Consider the following 764-nt stretch of genomic DNA (forward strand, 5'->3'; position numbering starts at 1 on the left):
CGATTGGGAGCAATAGAGTCGACCTTTTACAAACACCCAAAGTCGCCGCATCCCGATATCTTCCGGGTATCAAATGATGAGGGTGTGGGGTGCACCAGAGTGGGACGGAGCGGCTGGCATGTTGATGGGACATTCCTACAACGGTAGGGATGCTCGAGTCGCAGCTTGCAAGAGAGAACCGCATCAGGCCCTTCCGGTATCAAACTATGTATTTTCCCAAGGCCAGCAGTACCGGCTTTACAGAGCTAGTCCCTCTTAAAGAGCTCTTCGAATCACAAGATGCTCAGCGGCGTGAACGCTGGGACAGGTAATGTGTGATCACAGCGTCTCAGCAGTGGCTTCATCAGGGCATGGTTCATCAGTGACAGCGGTAGTGTGGTACACCCTCTGGTCTACAAGCACCCAACTACTGGTCACACGACTATGGTCTTTCATTGTGGCGGGGTAGGTCCTCAACCTCCTGCATCCGTTAAGCCGCTGTTTTGATCAGCCCTTTTGTGCTGGCTGGATTATGGACTTCAGCCCTGGTCAGCAGCCCCGTAGTGATGACATTTTGCCACCAGCAGTGATACAGAAAGAAATAACTGAGGCCATCGATGAGTCGCGGACACGCAACCTCGTGTAATGTTCGATGCTTCTTATCGTGTCAGTGTTTAAAATAAGGAGTGAGAAGATTCTATGCAGGTACGCGATGAAGTGGGAGGAAGGCGACTTTGGAATTCTCGACACTTGGCCTTGGCGCACTACGCTGTCCCTGGTACTCA

General features: G+C 52.0%; 1 protein-coding gene across 1 annotated transcript; it reads left to right on the forward strand.

Moving 5' to 3' along the window:
- Positions 1 to 206: 206 nt before the first annotated feature.
- Positions 207 to 444, forward strand: Pmar_PMAR019784 (hypothetical protein; the record flags this gene model as incomplete). The annotated part of the gene is made up of 2 exons (XM_002765814.1): positions 207 to 307; positions 348 to 444. Coding segments are annotated over 2 exons (198 nt in total), but the record flags the coding sequence as incomplete, so codon positions are not given.
- Positions 445 to 764: the final 320 nt, after the last annotated feature.

This window comes from Perkinsus marinus (genome assembly GCF_000006405.1).
Source record: "Perkinsus marinus ATCC 50983 genomic scaffold scf_1104296974576, whole genome shotgun sequence".
Classification (NCBI taxonomy): Eukaryota; Perkinsozoa; order Perkinsida; family Perkinsidae; genus Perkinsus; species Perkinsus marinus.